Raw genomic sequence first — 24,951 nt, 5'->3', positions numbered from 1 at the left:
AAAAAACATTTGAAATGCACCTGAAACACAGACACATGGGAAAAATATATGCACATACTCCAGAGATTTTAGTTTTACATTTTACAGTATGCAAATTAGGTCAAACTGCAAAACCTAATAGTGAGTTAGTGAAAAAACAGTTAATGATGATGGTTGGGTGATAGCAGTTTCCTTGGTGAACTAATTTAGTCATAATTCAACAGTTCATATGGTACGCTAGTTCATTTGGTTATCGTGTATTGTCTGTACAAGTGAACGTTTACAAGTCAATTTCTACATTGTTTAGGATGAAAAATCTGAGAATAACTAAGTAGAAACCTCACTATCTCTGACTGAGATCGGTCCTAACTGAAGAGGCTTTTCAGAATTTCTCCAGTCTCTAACAAGATTCAAACCAAGTGATCTTCAAATTGTTCAAATGAATTGAAAGTGGTTAAATGGAAAATTTTAAGCAAAGTAACTGTAGAAGCTACTAAATTTTTTATATAAACTAAGAGAAATTTTTCACTGTTTACAACACCTAAGTGGATCTCAAATGAACTGATGAGTTTAGTGCCAGAGAAGGAAAATGCATGGGTGGACTATAAATTATCAAGGGACACATTATCCTACAGTATGTAGGAACCAATCTGTATTTAATTTACTCAGGGGATTAATCATGCAAAGGCACATCAAGAAATCTTTGGGTAAGAGTACAGATAAAAGTAGCAAGGAATTCTTTGTTTATGCTAACACTGTAAAGAAAATGTATAAACCACATTAGTCCAATAATCATGGATTACGTAGCTGCAGATGATTCTGAACAGGTTGCTGTCAAAATAAATATTTTGCACATATATTCACACATGAAGTAGTTTTTAGCAATGGCATTAGCTTCTATCTAATATTGATTAGGAGTTAAATGATTTTATAACAGAAGTGGGTAATTACAGACCTGTAAGCTTGATTTCTATACCAGGAAAAATAATGACATCATTGTTTAAAGTAGTGATGCAGGATCATTTTGCCAGGATCAGAGTTACAGAGAAATCACAAAATGGATTTGTTAATGAGAATTCTTATGTGACCAATATTTTCAGCTGCTATGAGGTAATCACAAAGGAACTGAATGGAAAGAATATTTTTGACATCATATACTTAAATTTTTGAAGCCTTTGATACTGTATTACATGAATGATTGTTGCATAACAATCAATCATGTGGTACATAATTAAAACCACTCTTTGTCTCCATATAGCTCTTTAAAACTACTTCATGGCCTAATGTGATGAGTGGTGTATCATAGGGGCTGGTGTTAGGTTCCTTCGGTTTTTAATATGAAGTGTGATTAAAACATTCAAGGACCAACTTTTATCTTGAAATTGCGGCATCATAACAAGCTGTCACTCATCACTACGCATTCTGTTTCTCATCTAGACATAGTAATACATGAATCATCCATTTGAATACAGCAATTTGAAATAGTACATATGAAATAGAAGGAATTTTGTGTATTTAGTCTCATTTTTTTTAAAATGGGTGAGTCTACTGAGCAGTGACTTTGAATTAAATTTTTTTCAATTTAGGAAAAAGGACTCCAGAAACCCACAAAATGTTAAAAACAGCTTTCAGAGAAGATTCTATATGTTGTTTGAAGAATTTGCTGTGATTTTCAAAGTTTAATGAGGGCCATTCATCCGTAACACAACTGCACTTTGCTGCCCTACAAATTCAAAAACCAATCGATTCAATCAAATGATTCTATCACTCGAGTCCATGATCTGATCAGAAGTGATCAACATCTAATCCAACTTTCCTAACAGTGAGTTAAATTTCCCTTGGTGATTCAATGTTGAACATTGAACTTTGAACATTGGTGATTCAATGTTCAAATCCAATTCAGTTTTCTTTAGTTTCTAGCCACAGGAATCCATTTGGTCAAGATGCTGAGGCTTTTGCAATCACTAATGACCTCACGCAAATTGTAAATTTATCCATCAGAATACCAGACAATCATAACCACACAGCCAATGCTCTTGATCTTTTTCTCGAGAACTTCTGTATACCATCTAAGTGAGTGGTTCACTAGGCACCTCAGTTTGCAACTTGGTGATAATCTCTTCTCCAGTGGAGCCGTTCCCTCATCCATACTTAATAATGTCATACTTAATAATCTGAAATACTAAACAACAGTTTAGTATTTCAAGAATGCAAAATGGGATGATCTGCGAGATTTCTATTCTTTTCTTGGTTGGGTTACCATTTTAAATCGTCTGATGTCAACGTGTGCTCAGATATTGTCAGTGAAATTATTCTTGTAGGGATGAGATCCTTCATTCTCTGCTCCACATTGAAATATCATCCTTTATCTAAACCTTGGTTTTCAGATAAATGTACTAAGGCTGGTCAAGATAAGAATGTTGCATATTGAAATTGGCTTGCATCCAAATCTCCGGGTTTGTTTTCTGCCTACAACAAAACTCGCAATTATAACTACACAGTTATGATTGTGAGTTTTGTTATGACCGTGATTTCACAGTTGGAAACCAGTTATTAATCAGTTCAAACTAGATTTTGAACAGACTAAGAGAAGAAAACTTGCCTCATCCAAATGGTAGTTGAGCATTCTGGTCTCTTGCCAAACCTACTCCACAATTTTTGTCCATCTATTTCTACCTCTGTCAAAACCGGATGGTTCTACTGCCACCTCAGCTAAAGATAAAGCTGACTTACTAGCATCCTACTATTCTTCTAACTATTGTATTGATGATCTTGGTTAACAACCTTCTAACATTTCCATACACTCTACTCAGTTCCTCTTATGATCTTTCTCAAAAGGATGTCAGAAGAATTTTGAATAATCTTAATGGCAAGAAATCTCCAGATCCTGATGGTATTTCGCTATTTGTTTTCAAAACCAGCATTGATGCCTGTTCTGTGTCACCATTTTACACTTTCTTATTCCAATCTGGTTTTTAATCTTCTGATGTAAGGGAATTTTTGGAAATTTGCTCATATCCAGCCAGATCTTAAAAGGGATGAAAAATGCATTCCCATATAATTATCATTTCATTAAACTCACTTCTACTCTTTCTAAGGTAATGGAGAAATCCATTTGCCAACTCCTAAGCTATCTTGAAACCTTCCATCTGATCAATGATCACTATTATGGATTCCATGATTGTCAATCCACTGGTGATATACTGGCTTATGTTACCCATCTATGGACAAATTAGATGGAAAAGTTTGAAGCTCCAGCAGTTCCTTTTGACATTTCATAGTCTTTTGATTGTGCTTGACATAAAGTATTGCTGACTGTTTTTTGTAAGTATCCAGTGTTCTTTCTGACTCTTTATGTGAGTGATGGTAGATGGTCTCCCAGTTTTGCTCTTATGTATTAATGACCTTCTTCCAATGACTGGAAATCCTATCCATAGTTTTACTGATAACTGCATATTGCATTCCACCTTCCAGTTTGAGAAGCCTTGCCCTGCACAAACAGCTTCAACTTGTTGAATATCCACTACCAATTACTTAAATATTGATTTCCAGGTAATTATCTAATGGAGCCAAGATCACTTAGTTAATTTCAATCCTTCTATGAACTTAGTCCTATTTTATATCACACAAAAATGATTCTGCTGCTTCTATGCCTACTTCAATGGCACTAAGGTTTCTAGACAGGATCACATATTTCTATTAGGGATTACTCTTTTTCCCTCCTGGCATAAGCACAACACAAATATTACTTCCTCTGCATCTAAAAAATTGGGTTTTTCTCTTCTGCTCTCAGCATTACTTTTCACAACTACTCACACCATACAAATCTCCCTTATGCGGAATACTGTTCCCACATCTCGGGCAGTTTTCCCTTAATCTCTCTCTCTCTCTCTCTCTCTCTCTCTCTCTCTCTCTCTCTCTCTCTCTCTCTCTCTCTCTCTCTGGTGCATCTAGACTTCATTCTAAAGATGGCAGTTATGTTAATTGAAGAGCAGAAATGGAAAACACTGAAAGAAACAAAAACTAAATTTTTCAGGTGATGACAATTCTTGCTTCTTTGACACTTTCATCGTTTTCCAGGAGATTTCTATTTTTCTATTTCTATTTCTACAATGCTTTGGTAAAAATACTTTGCTTAAAGAAAACCATTATGATTCTCATTTATCCATATGAATAAATTTTGTAGCCAAATCCTGACTGCAGCTAGGCTGGAGTTTGGGAGAGAGGGTAAAATTGGAAGCAAGAATAACCCAGATAATAATTAAATTTTATATTTATTAAAAAAAAATGAAGTTTAAAAATGCAAATTTAAACATAGAAGCTTTTTAATCACTGTCCACATCATAACACTCATTATCTTTGTTGTGCTCCCCCAAAGGGCTTGATAAAAGTTTTTTTTACTCATTGCCCAAAACAGCCCATAGTTCAATTTTTTCTTGACTAATTTCATGCTTGTTTGTTATTAGTAATGGTCATATGGTGCAAGGAAGACTAAGGGCTTATGATGCACCAGTCAAAAAAAAAAATAAAATAAAAATAATAATAATAAATAAACAATAATAATAAAATAAAATTAAATAATAATAATAATAAGAGAAAAGGAAATAGACAACCTATGCATTTCCCTCCTCCTGTAGGTAATTATCCAGCTGACCTTTTAAGTTCCCCAAACTGTCAGCCTCAACCACCCATGTAGGTAACTTATTCCAGTAATTTATAACTCGCTGGCTAAAATAAAACTTCCTGCAATCGAGTCTAAACATCTCTCCCTAACTTGAATTTATAGCCTCGAGTTCTAGAATCATTTATAACTGCGAAAATTTCATCCTCATTCATTTTACTATTGCCTCTCAGAGCCTTAAACACTCAGTTGAGTCAGCACTAAGGTGCCTAGTTTCCAAGCAGTGCAACCCACATATTCATTTCCTCATAAGGACGCCCCTTTGCTGATCTCACCAGGCGAGTTACCCACATCTGTATCCTTTAAAGAAGTTCAATAGTTTTTTTAGGTGCAGTCTCCAACACTTGAACACATTATTCCAAATGTGGTCTAACAATATCCTTATATAATGGAATTGTGATGTCCTTATCTCTACTAGCAACTGTTCAATAAATCATTAAGAGGACACTATGGGCCATCCTGGCAACCTGTCTACAATGCACGGACAACTTCATGTCCGACTGTTTCATAACTCCCAAGTCCCTTTCTTCCACTACTGACTTTAGTTCAACTCCACCCAGTGTATAAGTTATTTTGGGGTTACTGTTATCCAGGTGTAAGACATTAGCATTAGTTGAGGCATATGATGAAAGAAAGCAAACTTATACAGCATCAGCCAAAAAAAAAAAAATTCTTATCTCATCCATCCAGTCACACCAAATGGTTGTCTAGTTCAGCCTTAAATTTATTTAAGCTTTCAACTTCCACAACAACAGATGGAAGTTTGTTCCAGCAATCAACTACCCACTGGCTAAATGCAAACTTCTGTATCTGTATATCTATTCTACAACTGTCTTTCCTCAGTTTGAATCTATGCCCCTCAGCTTCTAAATCTGAGCAAGCGGAAGAATCCCATCAGCAGTGACCCTGCTGCTGAAACCATTCAAGGCATTCAATACACCTCAATCAGATCAACTCGCAGGTGCCTAAGTCTACAGATGTTGCAACTTGCAGAACTTAAGCCCCTCTTGGTAAGACCATCCCCTTGTTTGTCTCACCAACCTTGTTGCCCTTGCCCTTTCTCTGTACTTGTTCCAGCAAATCTTCATTCTTCCTAAAATGAGGGAACCAGACGTGTACATAGTACTCAAGGTGTGGCCTGACCACTAAATTATACAAGGGGATAATCAACTTCTTGTCTCTACTAGCAAAATTCCTATATATCGTTGACAAGACTACATGACCTGCTCTGGCAGCCCATCTGCACAACTCAGAGAACTTCATATCTGACTGCACAATTACCCCCCAGGTCTTTTTTATTCTCCACTTCCCTGAGTGTAGTACCACACAGTTGGTACATTTCTCTGGGGTTACTGCTACCCATATGCAGTGCTTTGCATTTGTCAATGTTAAACTTCAGTTTCCACTTCCCAGCCCATCTGCCTAACTTTTCTAGATCTTGTTGCAGTAGCATACTGTCATTAACAACTATGTCAACCTTTGTATTATCTACAAACTTGGACATTAAGCCTGATATATACCTTCATCAATATCACTGATAAATACAGAAAAAAAAAATGGGCCCAGAATCGAATCCTGGGAGATTCCACTAATAACATTAGTATCCCATCAAATTAGTCAGACAAGACCTTCACTTAACAAACCCCTGCTGTGTCTGAACTATTACTGCAGTCTTGTCTAGGTGATCCTGCAATGCTTCTTTAGCCAGTGACTCCATTATTTTCTCCGGAACAGAAGTTAAACTAACAGGTCTATGATTATTTATGTCACCCTTTGAACCCCCTTTGTGAATTGGGGATACATTTGCACTCTCCAGTCCATTGGGACCTTCCCTGAACCTAAGGATGCTCTCAAAATTATGGCTAAGGGTTTGCTTACTTCCTTCGCTGCCTCCTTCAATATAACTGGATAGATTCCATCCACCCCAGGTGCCTTTTTTTATGTTTAACTTCGACAATTTCTGCTCCACTTTGATCTCCGTTATTACAAAATAATTGAGCTCCCTGTTACAGTTTAATAAACTTCTGTCCTACCTTCCTTACAGACTTCCTTATGTGTGAATGTGGATGCAAAATACTCATTCAGTTTGTCAGCTGTCTGAGCAGGTCATCAACAGTCGAACCATCAATTTCAAGTGAACCAATCTGATTCATTCCTTTCCTTCTTGAGTTTACATAAGTAAAGAAATCTTTGTTGTTTTTCTTTGCATCCTTTGCCAAGGATTTTTCGTAATCAGCCTTCGCTTGCCTAACCTCCTTTGTGACTTGATTACAGACTGGCTTATATCTGCAATAGGCTTCTGTGTCACCTGATAATTTATATGCATACTATGCATTTTTTCCCCCCCTGCCACGAGCCTCATTAATTCATCTGATCCATTTAGGTCTAAATCTTGAACAGTATTTCTTAGTTGGTATTTAAAGCCTAGTAGCTTCCAAGATTAATTCCTTGAAGGCTTTCCATTTAGAATTCACTGTTTTTAATATTATCAGTTGATCCCATTGCAAAGAATTTAAAAATTGTCTGAGACCATTGTAGTCACCTTTACGAAAGCAAAAACCCTTTCCTTTATCCTTGATGGTAGTTACATCTTTAAGTAACTCCCACATCAGTACACTGTGATCACTGTCACCTAATGGTTTCTTTATCTGCAAATTCTTAATGCATGAATAATCACTGCTGATAATCAGATCAAGAGTATTACTCCCTCTGGTTGCTCCCCGAACATGTTGCTGTAGAAAACAATCCTCCAGTAACTCCACAAAAGTCTGGCTAGTATGCAAGTGACCAACCCATAAGTTCCGGTCGATATCTGGAAAGTTAAAATTGCCCATTACAAGACCTGATTTACTGGCCTAATCTATTTCTCTGCACAAATGTTCATTTTGCTCATTAGTTATTACGCCTATAACACATTCCTACTCTCATTTTCCCTTTCCCACTGTTTATGTCACACCAAACAGGCTCAACATTGCACTGCCCACCCATGTCAACTGGATGCACTTCCTTATTTTGTGTTTCTTAACTAATAGCATAACCTCTCCTCCCTTCCTACCCTGTCTATCCTTTCTGTACACATTGTACTCCCCAAATTCGAATTCTGCACTGCATATATCTGTGTGACACCATGTCTCTAATATCCCAACAATATTTTCCTTTGATGTCTTGACCAGCACTTTAAATTCATCAATTTTATTTACTGTACTTCTAGCATTGGTGTACACGCAAGTATACGTGCAGCTATTCTTAATCTAATTTTGGACTGTATGTCATATGTTATTCAGACAGCACAAGAGGTGTTTATTGTAACATTTGCTGCTATAAATGAAAATTCGGTAAGAGTAGAAAACATTTTTAAGGAGTTCTTGAAGTTGTTATTTCAACTTGTGAAGACATAGTCGGTTCCATAATTCATAAATTTGGAAGTTTTTAATGGTAATATAAAAAATAATGAGATGGCAAATTGAATGATAACAGGATCCAATATGTTAACAAAAACATGTTCTTAAGGTTAAACTTTTTTTTTTTTTTTTTTATGAAAACCCCAAACACGAAAGGTATCAAAACCTATAGTACTTAGTACCGTGCATGGGTTGAAGGAGAAGTATGGGGGGGGAGGGAGATACCGGAAACTTTGCTCTAGAGACTAAACATGGGTTTCACCACTTGAAGCCTCCAATAAGCAAAGTGGTGGTATTTCACAGGTTGATGAAAGTCATCTACCACCTGTTAAACTTGCTAGGTATCCTGCTTCTGCCTTAATCTTTATTTAGTATTTACTCTTATTTATTCTCTGCTTTTTTTTTTAAATAAGGATTAATTGTTAATTAATCCTTATTTACTCTTTACTATGCAATAATAACACTAATAACATTATTCCAAGAAGAGCAGTGCCCATGAATAGTCTGTCTTCTGCCACTCAACTGTTCCTTTATTTACGGTGGTAACTTGCACCTAATAACACACTGCTCCAATTTGTGCAACAGTTTTTCATGAGGAACAGTATTGTTTTACCGAAATCTAAGTGTAGATGTCAAATTATTTTTTTGATATACAGCCCATGTATTTACTTGTTCCATGATGACACCTAGTTCTTGAAATCTCCAGCAACTTGCTCTCTGGGCTTCTGCTAATTCCAATAGAAGCAGTGTACCAAACCACGCTGCAACACATAGTAACTTCGCAGTTGTCTCGTGAGCACGGTGTGACCTTGGATGTCAGTTCCACTTCTGCCTGTGGCTACTGTTAATCTTTTAATCTGTTAATACCCCCAAGCTATCAGTTTACCAACCCACCAAACAATGCCTTGATAGTATCAGCAAATATTCTTGCACCCTTTCTACTTAAGTGTATCCCATCCCTGTAGAAGCAGTCTCTCCTGTTAGCAAGCATAGACCATGCTGAAAAAAATTCTACCCCATTAGCCTCGCACAATCTCTCCAGGGCCGAATTGATTGACAAGGCTCTCATCATATACTCCCTTGTATAGTGTCTGGGCAGAATTGTAGACACTTTCAAATTTAATCCTAACTCACACCTTTTTTCAACATTTACTTGTACTTGTTAAATAAAGCTGCAGATCTCCTACTCAATGTCATTAATGCCAATGTGTACAACAATATTACCTTTTTTGCCCTTAAAAGATATCTGCTCTACAACGTCATCAACTTTTGCCCCTGGTAGATATATCCTGGTCCTGTTCCAATAGAAGCAGTGCAAGAATCACTTTCACTTCTACCTGTGGCTACTGTTAATAAGATTCCACCTGTCATTCTTGCATAATATATTCCCAGTCTCCCCGACAATAACTAGGTCCTGTGGGAACAGCGCATTTTGCCTTGGAGATTGCCACTCAAACTATTATAGACACCCATCATAATGCTGAGTTAGCACCTGATTTCTTGACACTCTCTGCACCTAGTGTGCGCGCGCGCACACAGAGAGAGAGAGAGAGAGAGAGAGAGAGAGAGAGAGAGAGAGAGAGAGAGAGAGAGAGAGAGAGAGAGAGAGAGAGAGAGAGACATCCTCCTTGGCTAGATCATATCCTGTTCCAGAAAGGTTCGCAAACATTTCACATTTTGCACTTTTTTTAGACTGTGATGCACTGGAGAATTACTCCCTTCGGTTCTCCCCCTGAGACACTGCACTCTTGCTACTTTGTGCCCTTTGCTTTGCTGCTCTAGTCTGGGTCACGATTCCTTTTATATACAATTTAATTAACAATGAAATTTAATAATTCTATACTAAGCTAACAGATTTCTAATACAGTGCTACGTATTACACTATCTAATTTTATGTTAAACCTTATGCTATCAAGCTCGGGATATACATTACGCTATTCTGTATCGATCTAATATACTATAACGATGGCGTTAAGTTACAAACTGTAAAATCTACAGACACTAAGTATTAACTTTCAAAATCACTAATTTCAAAATAAACCAAGATGCACGACAAGAATATAAAGCTACTTATAGAAAATATTTTAATATGACAATGAAGTCAATAAAACGGCTAAATATTTATAAAAAAACTTTGCATTTGCTGGAGCTGCAAAATCTTGTCCAAAACATAGGTAACCCCATACCTTGCTGCATTAAAGCACAGCTGCCACTTTTCTGATCATCCCTGAAGTCTATCTGGGTCACTCTGAAGAAGCTCTGCTTGGCAATGATCATTAACTTCTCTACCAATCTTTAGATCATCTGAAAATTTAGACATCACACCCTCTATCCCTTCATTGATGTCATTTAAGAAAATCAAAAACAGTAGTACCAATACTAATCCTTGGGGAACCCCACTTCTTACATTAACCCAATATGAGGAATAACCATTTATCACAACACACTGCCTCCTGCTTTCCATCTAAGGATTTTCCCTGTGATTCTAACCTGTTCCAGGTTATAAAGTAACCACTCACGTGGGACAGTCAAATGCTTTGCTGAAATCTAGATAAACAATGTCGAAATTATTCTCGAAATCCAAGCTATGAGTGACCCTGTCAAAATAGCTAACCAGATTTGTTAAACATGATTTTCCCTTTACAAAACTATGCTGCGTATCCTTCAAAATTCCATTTCTATCAAATGAACCCGAATTCCAAGCTTGATCATTGCCTCCATGATTTTCCCTACTACTGAAGTTAGACTGACCAGTTGGTAATTTCCCACTACACTCTTAGAACTGGCTTTATGTATTGGGGATACATTGGTACTTTTCCAATCTAATGGATTCTCTCCTGAGTATTATATGCAGAAACATCAGTATTGAGGGTAGCTGTTTTGGTTTTTTGTTTTTCTTAAGCATGGTGAAGATCTCCCAGTTGAAAAATTCATCGAAGGACGTTTTTATTTGGTTTTGGTCTCGATGATCACTTCTCACTCTGATTCTGATTTGTGATGCTTTACGTATGCTTAGTTTAGTGGTGCATATAAAGTTATCAGCCAGTCTCGCAGAAATCCTCTGGGTCCATTTTAACTATCTCAAAATGGATTTTTTAGCCTTGCTCTTTTGATGGCATCTTCCAGCTCATCAGGGATCACGGCTTTCATGAGCTTCTTTCTTTTTTCAATAAGACCAAAATCCCTGTCACAGGGCATAAAACTAGATATTTAATTTCAATAATATCAAAAATTGTTTTGGCCACAAAGTAAATCCTAGTGCAGAATAGCATTTGGTTTTTATTTTGGGCCACATAGTTGTCAGCCCATACAAAAATATGTCTAGTGTTAGTTATTTCTGAAGACATTAACTTGAAAAAGCATGATGCAATGTCATTTCAGGATCCCCCCCCCCTCCAGAGATTCCCTTATTCCATATACGCATGTAGCTGTTATTATTTGTTGATTCATGTATTCAGAAGTCATAGCAAGACAACTAGCATGAGTAAAACATTCTGGAATTTGTAATTGTAGAAATGAACAGCACTTGCTGCATGTCCTAGTCATCGACAGCAGTTAGGCTACCAGGCAACTGACAATCAATGGTATCAGTTTTCATTAAGGTCTGAGCCTTTTCTGCTTTTTATCGGTGTACCTGCATTTTGTTATTAGCTTGCTGTTTGATACCAAGAATTGAAGCAGCTTTTATTGAAGCACTGAGTTTATTACAATGGTCACAAGTGCCTGATTTATTTCTTTGAAATGATGTGAGATTAATGGAAGTCTTTCTTCAAAACACTAACATAACATTTAAGTGTAAATTGACTCTGTGAATATTTTTTTCTTTAAATGCTCGGTTCATTCCATTTATATTTGAAGTCAGGACTCGAGTACCTTTTTTGATTTTTTTTCTTGAATGACGACTTATTTCATGAGGAAATGACGCAACGTGACAATGAACTAGACTTCTGTCATTATTAGTAAACTTACGTACATTACACTCTGGTTTTCTTCTCCTTTCATCTGTATACAGCAGTAGTCCCCCTCTTTTCTTTTCTTTCCTGAACAGCCTGTAGATGAAAGGCAGAAAGCAAAAATGTCTTACTACAAACTTGAATGTGCTCACCACTACCATTGGGAACAGCATAACAAAATGTTGTTTGCCTTCAACTGTTAGTCGGGTCATTGCAGGTTCCATGATGCCACCTCAAGGCCGCCTCCATAGCCAGGTGGGAAGGAGCAGCAGTGCGTAGCACACGCTTCTTGATTAGACCGGAGTTCGAGCCCGCCACCACCAAATACGGAGGATGCAGAAAGGTCAGGGAATGACCACCGCATATCCCGGAGCAATATGGCCTTAGTTGCTAATGCTCCTAAAAACCAAATAACAAACAAACAAACATGATGTCCCCTACCTATTTTTACAAGTTCAAGCCTATTTGTAATATGCATTCCTTGTTTTTTGTCAGTTAAGTTATAACATTAGCATTAGCAAAGGCACATGATGCAAGAAAGCAAGCTTATATAGCATCGCCAAAAAAAAAAAAAAAAAAACCCTTATTTCACCCATCCACTATGCATTACTGTTGATAATGCATATAGAACTGAAGTAAAAGAGTGTCTCTATAATCCTTGGAGAAAGTCTTGCAGGCAAGTTCTTCTGGTGTTTTTGAGGGATTTGTTTCCCCGAAGAAGCTGTGTAAGGCTTACCAGCTTGGCGTCTCATTTGCCGATCTCTTTTTTCCTGTGTCTTGTTTATGCTCGCAGGTTCAAGAGACTGCGTAAGTGAGGTTAGACATGATGACAAAGGAATAGAAACTATTCCAAACTACACATTACTTAGGGAAACACAATCAATTTGAACACGTAACCTGAATCTTAGCCTAACTGTGGTAGGCAAGACCAGATTACACTTCAAAAACAAAACTCACCAGGGCACAATGACTGCATGCTAGCATTTTCATTAGTCTCTAAGTTTTAGCCATGTCACTATCAACAGTAATGCATTCTTTCAGCCGAATTTCTCACTAAACTATTATTCTCTGAACTTTCTGCATTCACTATGCTGTGAAACAATGCACATAGAACGAATTTATTAAAAATAAATAAAAACTGAATTTTTGGCCACTTTCATTGTTTTCCATTTCTGCTCTCAATTAATGACCCATCCCTTATCAAGTCTCTCTACTGTCTTATACATGTTCTGTTTATACTTATGCAGCTTTTCTCTAGATACTTTCATGGGCACTATTCTTCTAAATTGGTTTCTATAATTCCCCTCTACTTCCCTTTCTCTTCTAAACCAGTCCGAACACATCTCAACCAGTCAACATCCATTTATTGTCCAACTTCGAACTCACAGAACCAACTTTTCTTCTACCTCATTTATTCCTTCAACTTCAGTTTTCTGGAACAATCTCCCTTCACACACATTTCTTGAAAATTACAATCTACAGAAATTCAAGCTTAATGTGAACAAGAATCTTGTTTCATCTTTTCAATCTTCAACCCACACATGGTACTAAGTATTATATGTTCTGTTTAGGGTTTTCATAAAAAAAAAAAAAAAAATCTCGAATTCACACTAAATTAGAGATAATCCTGAAGTGATACCCAAATGGATTTTAACAATCCGTTAAAAATCAAAAATGCTGCCAATATTACTGGCATCTATGACTGAAGGGATTGCATAATCAGATATAAGATACTAAACATAGAGGATTATTTTCTTTTTTATCCATAAATTCATAGCAATTGTTTGTTTAGGACTTCTGCATCTTTGCCAGAATACCTAATAACAGAATATCAAGATTTTCTGCCAAGAATGCTGTGACTCTAGACAGCAAGTACATGAGGCTGAATTAACTACAGAAAAGTCACTGTCACTGTGTAGGGCTTCCATACTGCACAGTCATACTCCACATATCATCAGCATAAGCAGTGGACAATTTTCTTCCATGATGAACACATTTCAACCAGGAGCCAAACTTTGGTACAGCAATCAAGTCAATACCTTTACTTGTTTTTTTTTTTTTTTGTTTAGCTGCAATTTTCTTCTTTCCTTTCAAATCATGTGTAATTTATATTTCAGATAATGGAAATGTGTAATTTTCCATTTCAGAAAACCTTTAAATATTTCATTAGCTAAGCTAATCTACTGAAATTTGATCACATTTTCCAAATATTACAAAACAGACCAAAAATTGGAAAAAGAAGACAAGTGAGACCTTAAAATGATACTCAAGTATATTACTGAAATTATCAGCAATACTGAATGTCATCATACTGAACAAATAAGCAACCTGACAGAGGGCCAATCAAGGGGAGGGCTTCACTGTTGAATTGAGAAACAAAACCTAATTTCTTCCCTCTCCTCCCTCCCTCACCTGCCATTCTCATGATATTTGACTTTTTTTTATGGCTTACTTCAACTGATGAGCTCCAACAATTCAAAAATTTTATATAAAAAAATAAAAAAAAAAACACCTGGCCAGCCTGAAAGAGATTGGTTTCAAACTCTCACCATATATGTGGTTAGTAACAATTAGATTCAAATACCAGCCTCTACAACCTCCCCCAACATTGTCATCACCTATGTGGAAAGTATCTGGACAGGAATCACAACATTCAAAACTATTAACCAAATTCATCTGAGCTGAGGGGAAATATATATTGGACAATCAGGATGGAAATTGTTGTTGTTGTTGTTGTTGTTGTTATGGGATTTCTGGCACAAGGGCTACATAGGCCATACTGCGTCTATCAAAGTAAGTAAGTAAGTATATGTGATAACTACTCTGGGAGCAATTAGAGTTGGTCATACATTTTAATTTTTTTCAAGTAGGTGAAAAATTCGGAGAGTTTTGCGTCATTACCTATGATGCTGTTGAGTGACAAGGGGTTTGAGATGGAGCTGAAAGTAGACTGTCGGGGAGTGTTGAACAAGCTACATTCAATCAGAATGTACTTCACTGATAGCAGCTGCAAACAGTGCATGCACTGAGGAGGATCATTTCCTGTGAGCAGAAACAGATGAGTAAGGTGAGTATGGCCAATTCGGGTTCTGGCTAGAAGTACTTCTTCCTTTCTAATTTTAGGAGGTTAGCCGTCCATAATTGTGGTTCAGGTTTCAATTGTAACAATTTATTATGTGTTTGCTTTTTCCACAGAAGTGTCCATTGTTCCATACATATTTCCTTTATTTTATGTTTATAATCAGGATAGGGGACAAGTTCATTTGTTAAGGCTATGTTGGAGGGATGCTTTGCAGCATCATCAGTGCGCTCATTTCAAGGAATACCACTGTGACCTGGGATCCAGGAGAAGACAACAGTGCGATGTTGCTCATGGAGATGTATCAACTCATGTCTTATTAGCTTTACCAAAGGATTGCAAGGTGAGGTGTTTGTGAGAGCTAAGAGAGCACTCTTGGAATCTGTGTATACTATACTTTTATTCATTGACAGGAGTGAAATATTTTCTAGGGCAAGTTTAATTGCATAGAGCTCAGCAGTATAGCTGCTGCATTCAGCTGGAAGTGGAATAGAAACAGTTATTAGGGAAGACAACGGCTGCACCCACTTTATTGCCCGACTTTGAACCGTCAGTGTAGATCTTAGAAAAGTGGGAATAATTTTCTTCATGGACAAGATGCAATTGTCTGATATTAATATCTGCTACAGCACCTTTTCCCCATTTTTCAAAGTAATCATCATATGAAGGAGTTAAGGTAATCCATGGGGGGGTCCAGATCTTTTAAATCTCTGATGATATTATGAAAGGAAATATTCCAGCATTCTAATAGGTTCTGTAATCTGATACTGGCAGGTCAGATTGTTCCGGGTTTGTTTCCATAGTGTGTTCTCCACTGCAGATCATACAGTAGTGGCCAAATAGGATGAGTGGGGAAGCTTTTAATTTTAGCTGAGTAGTTCAACAGTAACATCTTTCTCCTGATACTGAGTGGAGGTTCATGAGCCTCAACATACAGACTTTGAACTGGTGATGTTCTGTATGCACCCAGGGCAATCCTAAGGGCAGCGTGTTGGATAGGAGCAAGACGAGCTAAAGTACTCTCTCTCTCTAGCAGAGTCATAGACAGGCGCTCCATAATCTAGGCGAGATCTAATTAGAGACCTATACATGTGGAGCAGTGTGTACCGGTCTGCACCCCAGGATGTACTAGAGACGACTCGGAGTATGTTAATTTTCTTAAGGCAGGTGGTTCGTAGGTGTTTAACATGCTCCTGAAAATTTAGATTCTTATCAAAAATTAGCCCTAGGAGACGAATACTGTTAACGATTGGAAACGGATGATTGGCCAAGTGTAACTCGGGTTCTGGGTGCATTTTGCGCTTGTTGCAGAAATGCATGGCCATAGATTTGCGGTTTGACATTCTATATCCATTCTGTGTCATCCATAGTTCAATATTATTTACTGATATTTGCAATTGCCTCTCAATATAATTTATAGTCTGAGAATGACAGGACAATGTAAGATCATCAGCACAAATGTATGAGTCAACAGTGTTTGGAATGCTGTTTGTGATATTGTTAATTCGTATAGCAAATAGAGTGGCACTGAGGACAGAGCCTTTAGGGACTCCTTCTTCTTGTCTGTATGTGTGAGACAGAGCCTGCCAGTATAGAACTTGGAATGTCCTGTGGCAAAGGAAGTTTTGAATAAAATATGGTAAATGCCCTTTCATATCTATAGAATGGAGATCCTTTAGGATTCCATAACGCCATATGATATAGAAAGCTTTTTCTATATCGAGACACACCATGACGAGATGTTGATTTCTGATAAAAGCGTTTCTTATGTTTGATTCAGCCTTTATCATGAGAGCTAAGGATGATCTATTCTTCCGAAAGCCGAACCGATTGTTGCTGATTATGTTTCTAGACTCAAGGTACCATGTTAATCGATGGTGCACCAATTTTTCTAAAGTTTTACTTAAGCAGCTGGTTAGAGAGAGATCGGTCTGTAGTTGTTAGGAATCGAATGATCTTTTCCTGGTTTAGGGATAGCAATTACATATGAATGTTGCCAGGAGATCGGAAATGTGTGTTCATAAAATATCCGATTGTAAAATTTTAGCAGAGAGGATAACGATTGCTAATCTAGATGTTTAAGCATTACATAGTAAATTCCATCAGGGCCAGGGGCGCTGTTGTGGGAACTATTTATAGATTCTTTCAATTCTGATAGTGTGAGCGGTTGATTATAGGGTAAGTGGCGGGTAGTTTTGAAATTTAGTTTGAATTTCCTCAGCATCGGCTTTAATTTTTTGGAATGATGGATGATACGCAATGGAGGCGGACAATTCAGAGAACACAGTTCCTAAGGCATTTGCAATATCTTCGGGATTAGAGATCTCCTTCCCATTCCAATTAAAAATAGGTGCAGGTGGGGTATTTACCATTTAGCTGCCTTATTTTTTTCCATATTATTCTGGCTTCAGTGTCTTTATTGATTGATGAAGCAAATTTTATCCAAGAGTCCTTTTTAGCCTTTCGCCTGATGTACCGTGCTTTGGCTTTAAGTTTCTTATAATTAATAAGGTTGGCAGTTGTAGGGCATTTTCGGAATGAGTTCCATGCTACATTCTTTTCTCTTTTCACCTTATTACAATCATCGTTCCACCAGTGATTGGTATGTCTATTTCTTAATTGAGACTGTGGAATAACAACCTTTGCAGCTGATAGTATCTGCATTGTGATATGTTTGGTGATAGTATTGATAGAGGAAGACTCAATGATGTGATCATCAAAAGAAACATGACTTTTATATTTTGTCCAGTCTGCTTTAGAAAATTTCCATTTCATTTGTGCATCAGTTGTTTTGGAATTCGTGGTTTGAATTCTGCACATTACTGGATAGTGATCACTGTTGAGAGGATTGTCAAGTATTGTCCATTCGACACTTCGGAAGAGGATCAGAGAGCAGATTGTTGTGTTAGATTTGTTTCTTGTAGGCATATACTCACAGGATGATAATGATCAATTAATTCATATATGTCATCTGTGTTGGTGCGAAAGCCTCTGCAATTCTATTGAACTATGTTGTTGCTCATTGTGTAGGTTTTGAATTAAAAGTCAAATCTGTCTGTTTTTTAATGTTACTCTGCTTGTGATGGTCAATTTTTTTGTCCTTTTTTGAAAAGAATGGACATGTGTCCATGTCGTCTTCTGCATGAAGATCTAGAATGGGTTCATTACAAGTATTGTTTTCTGCAATATCCATAGCTGTGTTATCAGATAATTTCTTTCTAACATGAACTGAATTTTCCTTCTGATCTGGAGTAACTGGATCTAATTTAGCAGTAGATGGTATTGAGATCGGGGTATTGTTTGTCCTATCTACTGTTTGGTGTTTTATTGACTGTGATGCAGGTGATAGCAATGATCGAGCATTCAGAAATTGACAATTTTGGTGGGACTGATATATCTGTTTGCGTTGAAACTGTTTGGTGTCTTTTGGATGCTTCAGCATATGTACGTTTAGGCATGTTTTGTAGTAGGTGCTTTCTGGCTTCAGGGTATGTGACCTTGTTCTCCACTTTGTATTTTTGGATTTTTTTCTCCAGCTTTCATTGCTCACAGGATCTTCGAATAGGATTGGGGATAAGGACGGATGCAACAGTTTAGGTATCCTGCTTTCACTGATGAAGGAAGGCTCAGTGTAGAAAAAGTGAGAATGATGATACGAGTAAGAACAAATTCTCCATCTTTCTTCAGAATTATTCGTCTTGCTTCAGTAACTTTCTGGTCTTGGAGTTCTTGAACAATCTCCTCCTCTTTGACATTCAATAGATCCCATTCGGAAATTACTCCTTTGGAGCTATTCAGGGTAGCATGAGGAGATACTTTAAGTAGGAACTCCACCAAACAATGTAATTTCAGAAGGGACTCAGAATGTTTATGATTGATGGTTTCGACTAATAGGTCGCCAGATTTCAGTCTTCTTACCATTTTTGGTGATCCGGCTACACTTTCTAGACATTTCTCCTGTATATAAAAAGGGGACAAAGTACCCAATGACTGATTCGTTAGGGAATGCAATATGAGGAAAGATGGATATTCCATTTTAGGTACATCAGTTTTCATCCTCTTCCGTGTTTGATTTTGTGAGTCATTTTGTTGTAAAACCACAGAAGCAGGATTTACAGTCTTGAGAGGTGGAAAATTTTCGGTTTCCATAATTGCTCGTTTTGGCCCCGGAAGGATAACTTTTCCTTCCAGGTTTCCGACCCCGCCATGGGGAGGCAAGAGCAGTGCCACGAGGTGACCAAGCAGCTGTTAGTTGTGTTAGTGAGAGAAGAAAAAGAAACAGAAAGGTGACTTTCCTTTCTGGGCCTTTGCCTACTACCTGTAGTGCGAAAGAGCTACTCTAATAGAAAATGAGGAAAATGGTATTTAGAACGAAAAAGAATCTATATCTGGCAAAAGCTCTTTAGAACGAACGCACTGAAATCGCTTGGCCACGGAACACTTGGCACCCGGAGCTAGGATGGAAATTATTCTGGAGGCTAAAAAAAAAAAAAGAAGTGATATACAAGATTAATTTTGATTCAGCATATTGCTTATGGACATACAAACAGCCTAACTAATACACAGATGATGGATATTGTCACAACTTCTTGTAGAAAGAAATCTTTCACATCAGGACTTTACACTAGCAGAGGGGAAAAAATGGAAATTCAAATGACAAGCCATTTGAATAGATAAAACAGCATCTCAGATCAAATTGACAGCATAGCAATAGAAATGATAGCAATACTCTTTCAGCATCTAATAGCCAAACTTCAGTAACTACATATATTTTCCTGCTTTTGAAAGTTTTTAATCCAGTAGCACCACCAACAGTTTCACAGCATTCCAAATGTGCACACAGTACAGTACCATCAATAAACTGATCACAGGTTATGCATGCTAAGGCAGATAAGGTCTTTGGCTAAGAGTGCAAAGAAAAGTAGCAAAATTCTTTGCTAGATGAATTTTGCTACTAGAAGGAAAGGTATGAACCAAATTGGTCCATCTGATATAAATGGCAGAAGTATCACAGATCCTGTATAGCATACTATTCAATTAACAGTGTGTTAAGCTTTACACTGGCCTGCAGATAGCCGAGAAAGTATTATAGTGTGTACCAAAAATATTATTACAATTCTATATTAATTAACAAGTTTACTGCATCGATGTGCATATGCATTCATCATCCAAGTGCTGTGCTGTAACACATGATCATTGTAGCATAGCACCCAACATGCCTAATGCATACACACATTCATTTTTAAGCAGCCAATATACGAGTAGTGTAAAAGTAAAAGCACATGAAATAAACTGCTTGATTCTGTCAGCACACTTATTGAATTCTGGACTATTAGCATCAATGATTTGTTTTTGTTGACAGATTGGTACACATTTTTATTTGCTTTTTACTTGAAAACAGAATAAATTTTTGATAAAACTGAGTTTTATGCTGATTTTTTTAGCACTCAGCCTAAAATTAAGCATTTGCTTTTAGTTATGAATTCCAACACAGGCTTCTCAAATATAGATGGCAGCATAGGTGTTAATGCAAAATTTCATAATTTTTATGTACTTAACATCTTAGATGTACCAGGATTTTTATTTATTTATTTATTTTTCTTAGCTCCATTTACAAAATTGGACCAGACCTTTGAACCTTCCCACTTTTGGGAAGGTTCAAAGGTCTGGCACACTAATTAAATAGTCTTGCTGGTTACTGATAAAACGAATAAATACTTTGCATATGCATTCACATAAGAAAAAAATTTTAGAGATGGAGATACCAGAAGTCTATGTAATACTGAGTGCAAGTTAAATTCTTTTATGATAACTAAAAAGAAGTTGTAAAAGAAATTGTTGCAGATGAAAGGAGAATTAAAAACAAAAGTAAAAGAGATAATAAAATCTTTAGCTATAATAATGCGAGCATCCTTGAATTTGGAGATGTTCAAAAGCCTTGTCCATTCATAAGGTGATTTGAAGGACAAAGTGATTAATCACAGACCTGCAAGTTTGGCTCCTGTGCCAGGGAACTCTAATTCCTTTTGAGATGTATACATAACATTTTTCAAGGTCATTTCAAGTATAATTCAAATATACTTGTCTGTTCATGTACAAACTGCACACATAAAACAAAGTAATAAACAATTTATAATAGATGGCAGCATTAAAACAGTTTTGAAAATCAGGGTAATATAATACCTGTTATCTGTTAACCTAAACTGTTTGGTTTGGGCTTACAAAAACAGAAATAAAAAAAAATTAAAAAAATTTTAAAAATGAATATTATTGTATCAAAAAAGTAACCTTTTTTTTTTATTATGATTTCATTTCTAACACAAATTTTACTCTACTGTTGGGTAGTCAAGCCAAAATGAGAACAAATAAATAAAAGCATTTATATCACTGACTGAAAGCCCAATGCATTCAGTGAACTCACTTGTGAAACAGCTAATTATGGAATCCATAGCTAAAGTAATATAAGATCTGCTGGATAATAATGAAGCTACAAGGGAATCACAGCATGCATTTGTAAAAAGGATATTACCTAGAGCAGTGATTTTCCAACTTTTTGGTTGGGAACTCTTTTGCAGATCTGTCTTCTGAAGAATGTTTTTCCAGATCTTTCACAGATCCTAATTTTTAACAACAGTAAAAAAAAAAAAAAAAAAATTACTAAAACATTTACAGAATTCCACAAAACACCTTGAAAACCACTGCTCCAGATCTAAATCATGGATATTTCTTAATCTGTATTAAATTTTTGTCAATATATTTAAAAACTTTTATCCCATACTTTTTTCTACATTATCCTTCTTTCATTAAAAAAAATGAAAACAAATATAACAGAGATTGTAAAATCATCTTTCTGTCTCATTAAAAATTAGAGCTTTTTAATAGAGTATTACCTCTTCATATTTGATGTCATCACATTAAAAAGGAAAAATAATTTAAGGAAATTTTGCGCACAAAAAAAAAATTTAAGGGTTGCAACATTTAAAAATAATCTCAACTTTACATCAACCAGTCCTGTTAAGGTTTTCCATAATTTATATCCTGTATAAATTATGCCCTGTTAAGGTTCTTCATAATTTTTACCTTGCCATGATTTATACCCTGTGCAATTTACAACATAAAACATGTCAAACATACCAGCTTTTCTGACATTTGTAAATGTAAGATTTGAATAGCTTGTATAATTACTGTACTATAAAACTTACATTTAAAAAAAAAAAACTAATATGGCTTGCATTTAACCCCAGGGGCTCACATCTGGTGAGTATGGGCTTGGCACACCCAGGGTCCTGAGATGGATATCATCATTCTTTTTCTTGATGATTCCCCCCCCCCCTCCCTCTCTCTCTCTCAGGGTAATTCAGGAAAAATTTTTTTTTGGCGGGTGCAGCATAAGCCTCCGGCTTCCTTGCACCATATGGCTAATAATAATACAGGCCCAAAAAATTAAGTGAAAATGTATACTTACACCCATAGCAGCAAAAACAATGGCAAAGTTGTCGTGTGTATCGGAAACATCTCTCCCAGGGAGTTTTACTAAACCACCTTGTCTACATATTTGAGCAGCAATCTGAAAAATCAAGATTTGACATATTTTAGGATATGCTTACAATTAAAATTTAATTATTAATTAAACCATTTGCACTCATACAGAGGCCATTTTACCTCCCTACCCACTTCTTTTTTAAAACCATGTTTATACAGCTAAAACTCACTTGAAATTTCAGAAATCTCCACTGAAAAGGGCCAAACCAGTAATTAAAAGGTTTAAAAAATTGTATTGTTTTTACATGCAAAACATTTTTTTCAGATTCAGACTTTCTATTAAAACAAAAAAGGTGTGGGTTAAAAAAACTACAAAAAAAGTAGTGATTTAACTATTGAACATTTTTGTGGAACTGCTGCATAGTCTGCCAAACTGAGCCTATTGGTAATTCTAGGAGGCATCCAGATCGGCCACTATAAACTTGCTACCTCTACTCTGCCAGATAGTAACTTGAGGAAATCTGAGTAGTGCGTATGCAGGATGCATTGTTGGGGCCACATTGTGTCAAGTTGCTAAGTATATTTTTACCGTGTGTATGCCACATCCAAAATTTTATAATTCACATATGATCCCCATCTACTTTACCTACTGATACTTCATGAATAGTGAAACTAATAGAGCAGACTTATCTGTGAAAAGATCTAAACCTCCCAAAAATTTCCTCATAAATTTCATAAATATACATGGTTTCAATTCCAATTATGTCCATCTACAATCTACCAAGCCCTACTTACTTTCTGACAGTAATCCCAGTATCAGTTGTCTCAACTACTGCTCAATCTCAGTTGCCCTAATTATTCCCTCTATAATCCCTTTCACTTCAAAGGTGATACTTGTGCAAATGCCCACTCTGATTTCCTTGTCAGAAACTTTCTAATTTGAAATTTCCTCTGCTTGAACTCTCTGGCTTAAAATCTCACCTCCCTATTCTGCCATGTTTATCTGTTGCTGCTATCGTTCTTCAAATTCAGATAATCATTTAGAACTCTGATTTCCTATTTCTGAAACACAACGTTCTCCAGTATTACTTTCTTAACAATGAGATAATTTTCCTTGGTGATTTTAATGTTCACAACTCCAACAGGCTTCAGTTTTCTAATTACACAGACCCAGCTGGTTGAGATGCTAGAACTTTTGCAATTACTAATGACCTAACATAGCTTGTTCATTTACCTACCAGAATACCAGGCAATCCTAAACCAAACACACCAAAAGCTCCTGATCTTTTTCTCACAAGCAACCCTTCAAAGTACATGGTCAATGTTGGTGATTGTTTAGAATGATGGTCTCTTCTACAACAGATCCTCTCTCCCATGAACATTCTTAGCCATATGACATTTGGTATTAAAAGAATGCAAAATGGAATGATCTGAGAGATTTCTATTCTTCTTTTCCTTGGTTGGATTACTGATTTTCTGATCCAAATGTTAGCTCAGATTATGCCAATAAAATATTCTTAGATATGAAATCCTTATACCACATTCCACCTTAAAATCTCATCCTCTACCTAGACCTCGGTCTTCCAATAAATGTACAAATACTGTTCAAGATAAGAATGCTGTATATTGCAACTGGCTTGCATCTAAATCTCCAGCTTCATTTTCTGCCTACACTAAAGCTTGTAACAATTGCAAAACAGTCCAAACTAAAATGTTGAAACAGCTAAGAGTGAAAACTTTCTTCTCTTATATTGACAAGCTAGATAAGCCACCTCTGACCATACCCAGTACACCCTACTCAGCCTCATGTGATCTTCTAAGAGGAGGATGTTAGAACTCTGATGGTAGAAAAAAGCTTTAGATCCTGATAGCATTCTCCATTTGTTCAGTATTAGCCATAAAGTGCAAAAAGCTAGAATAGATAAGAAAATAGACTAACTATATGCTTCCCACCTCACATAAACTGTCCAACTGGCCTTTGAATTTTCCAAGCTGTCTGTCTCAACTACCTGCAGAGGTAAATTGTTCTGGAAATCAACAACTTGCTATCTAAAAGATAACTTCCTACAATCCAACTGTTCTCAAAACCTGAGCATCTGAACTTTATCCTGATCTTCAGTACCTTTTACACTTTGTTATTCTACCAGTGTTTTCCTTCTGCTTGGAAACGGCTCAGTTCCTAAAAAGGGTATCAAATCACCCCAACCAATTATTACCCTAACCTCTACTCTTTCCAAAGTAACATATTGGTTTTATGTTGCTCATACTTGGACAAATTTGATGGAAAAGTTTAGTGAAACTCAAGAAATTGCTCTTGATATTTCTTAGACTTTTGATCGTGTTTGACATAAAGTGTATGACTACCAACTTTTCTGA

General features: G+C 36.5%; 1 protein-coding gene across 1 annotated transcript in view; it reads right to left on the bottom strand.

The window, feature by feature from the left end:
- Positions 1-24,951, bottom strand: part of Vha55 (V-type proton ATPase subunit Vha55) — a 199,087-nt gene that overhangs the window by 97,387 nt on the left and 76,749 nt on the right. The window contains exon 7 of the mRNA XM_090377158.1: positions 22,559-22,660. Within this exon, the coding sequence (XP_090233284.1) occupies positions 22,559-22,660 (102 nt within the window). The remainder of the gene's footprint in view (positions 1-22,558; positions 22,661-24,951) is intronic.

This window comes from Mastigoproctus giganteus, chromosome 7, assembly GCF_048544385.1.
Source record: "Mastigoproctus giganteus isolate SK-2022 chromosome 7, ASM4854438v1, whole genome shotgun sequence".
NCBI classification, from domain to species: Eukaryota; Metazoa; Arthropoda; class Arachnida; order Uropygi; family Thelyphonidae; genus Mastigoproctus; species Mastigoproctus giganteus.
The sequence above is the reverse complement of the archived record's forward strand: the minus strand, read 5'-3'. Positions and strand labels throughout refer to the sequence as shown.